Consider the following 2,725-nt stretch of genomic DNA (forward strand, 5'->3'; position numbering starts at 1 on the left):
TTGTTTAAAATCACAAAAATAAAAAATTGTGCATGATCTAAGACGAAACCATCCAAACCAACCGTATGTGGAGCGAAAATTCGATAAGGTGAGATATGAACTTTCAAGAGTATCTTGAAAAAGAAAATCTTCTACGAATCCTTTAGATCAAGAAACCCTGACTGAATAGGTTTCCTAATCTTCAAAGGCTACACATAGAGAATAGAGAAGAGAAAAGCTTAGGCTAAAAACAAAGGGCAAAGAAATCTTTATCCAAATAGTGGAGAGTTTCCTAGTTGTAGGAGTCCGGAAAGGAAAAGATATCCCTGAGACAATCGTAAACTTTATCTATAAATAGAGGGAGAGATTAGGCTATTTGCCTGACAGCCCAATACAAGACCAGGCCCATATCAGGAAAAGAAACAGAGGCCAGCTGTGACAGAAACTGTTTCTCTATAAATAGCTAAGTTCGGATCTAAACCTGACTCCCATCTGCCGGCCGTACTGAAGACTTGAAGAGCTAGCGAGCAAGACCTAGTTGAGTTCTAGGGCACAACCTGTTCAACTTCGGAGGTTTCAAATTATGGATCCATCTCGAGGTATCTTTCCTTCAACATCTCTTTTCTTAAAGATTTTCAAGTCTTTGTTTTGCTCGATATTGCATATAATACATGTTCTTGGTTGTGTTTACCTGGCCTCCAGTGTTATTCCATCTTGATATAGAAATAAATATATATTAATTTGAGGAGGATATAGCATTTGTTCATCCTTAATTTTAGATTTTCTAACTCTTTACCCGTTCACGATTTTTTGATTTCCAGTCGCTTCTCTCTTTTAGCTTGTTTTTGGGCAGTTTACCTTTATGCAGGCTGTTGTATTCCTTCAGGAGAGGGTTTGTGGGTAATAATGTTTTATAAGTTGGTTCACATGAAATTCATTAGTTGTATATTTATTTGATAAACTCTGGTCAGTGATCTCTTTAATTTTTTCTTTTTCCTCTACTTTGGTTTGTCAGATTGGTCAGAGTTGCCTAAACACCTATTGGATTCAGTTTTAGGGAGGCTAGAGTTACTGGGAGATTATTTGCGATTTAGTATTGTCTGTAGATCATGGTATTGGGTAGCAAAGGATAATAAAAACAAACTCGCTACAAGGCAGTGTTGCCATCCTCCTCCAATGCTCTTGATTAATACTGACAAAGAAGATACATGGAAGGTCTACAACGTCATGGATAATAAGCTTCTTGATTTGCAATTAAGAGTGCCAAATACTCGATTTTGTGGGTCTTCAAAAGGATGGTTGATATTCATGGAGAACGACTATGCAGTAACCCTTGTAAATCCATTCTTTAGGGTTAGAGGGAGGAGAGAGAAACAAAATTCAATTATCCACCTTCCTCCATTGTTGCCACCTAGAGAGACAGACAAATTTTATCGTGAACACTTTGATTATTATGTTTACAAGGCTATAATTTCAGCAGATCCGATACTAAATAGAAAGGAGTGCATTGTTGTCGTCGTAACTCAGCCCTTCTGGCAGTTGGCTTTTATTAGACTCGGGAAAGACTCAACTTGGACTTATGTTGACGGACGTTACCGTGCTCGTGGATTTGATGAAGTTGTTTTTCTTGAAGATAAGTTTTATGGTGTTCAATCTGATAGCAGAGTTTTATCTTTTAAGGTTAACACTCATGTTCACTCCAACCTAAAATTTGCTGCACGCCGCATTGAAACAGACTATTGGTACAAGAATTACCTGGTGTATTCAATTGAGAAAGAATTGTTGTTAGTTCATAGGCATTTTGAGGATTCGAGACGTACAGTGAAGTTCGTAGTTTATAAACTGAATTTCAATAACCGTAAGTGGACTGAGATAAACACTATAGGTGATGTTGCTCTCTTTGTGGGTGATAACTCTACATTTTCCGTGTTGGCGTCAAGCTTTCGAGGATGTCTACCAAATTGCATATACTTTACCCATGACAGTAATAGCGTGAAAGTACACTTGGGGCCTGATGGTCCTCATGATTTTGGCGTGTATGATGTCGAATATAGAAGGTTTTTAAACGTTGACACCACACAAGTTTCAACTCTTGTCAAGATGAGCAAGCAACCACCAATTTGGATTTTGCCAACGTTTCAGCTGTAAGCTCAAGAGTAGCTTCTTTTTGGATATCTTTTGATTCTTGATTCATCTGTCAAATTCTCGAATTATAAGCTAGTTGATTATGTATCTTTCTTGTTTTTTTCTTTTGGTTGTGCTATTGGTTTCCTTGATCAACGAAAGAATATTGCTTTTTTTTTTTTTTTTCCTTTTTCTTCTAAACACTAATGATGGTCAATCTATATTTGTTCTCGTGTTATTTCATGCCACGAGAGGGGATAAGAGAGGATTATACCTGGGAAGTGTAACATTCCCAGCCATGCCAAGGTCAAAAGTCCCCGGCAAATATATAACTACATCTATTGATCGGATTCCCAAATTTGGCTTTTAATTTCTTTCAAATTTGATTAAGGGAAAGAGTTGATGAATATGCACGTTATCTCTTTTTCTTTTTTTTCTAAATCAAAAACAAAGCTGATCGCGTAATCAGCTGGGCAACAAAAACATATGAATTCCACACCAACATTGGAGCTCTTATATGTGGCAGGGGTTTGTAGAAGCAATGAAAGCTTCATCCTCGTCCAATGCTCTTGATTAACTGCGATAAAGGAGATGAGTAAAGGTCTAGTGTCATGGATAATAA

General features: G+C 37.2%; 1 protein-coding gene across 4 annotated transcripts; it reads left to right on the forward strand.

Annotated features, from left to right (window-relative positions):
* Nucleotides 1-446: 446 nt before the first annotated feature.
* On the forward strand, nucleotides 447-2,283 carry LOC133715531 (F-box protein At2g26160-like). Of its 4 annotated transcripts, none has more exons than XM_062142051.1 (3): nucleotides 460-578; nucleotides 801-879; nucleotides 995-2,283. In XM_062142051.1, exon 3 carries the CDS (start codon nucleotides 1,156-1,158, stop codon nucleotides 2,125-2,127), a length of 972 nt encoding a protein of 323 aa, XP_061998035.1. In that variant the 5' UTR covers nucleotides 460-578; nucleotides 801-879; nucleotides 995-1,155; the 3' UTR covers nucleotides 2,128-2,283. The 4 variants fall into 4 exon arrangements, with proteins under 4 accessions (XP_061998034.1, XP_061998033.1, XP_061998035.1 ...); XM_062142052.1 differs by having other exon boundaries at nucleotides 501-578; nucleotides 818-879; XM_062142050.1 differs by having other exon boundaries at nucleotides 447-879.
* The last annotated feature ends 442 nt before the right edge of the window (nucleotides 2,284-2,725 follow it).

This window comes from Rosa rugosa, chromosome 6, assembly GCF_958449725.1.
Source record: "Rosa rugosa chromosome 6, drRosRugo1.1, whole genome shotgun sequence".
NCBI lineage: Eukaryota > Viridiplantae > Streptophyta > Magnoliopsida > Rosales > Rosaceae > Rosa > Rosa rugosa.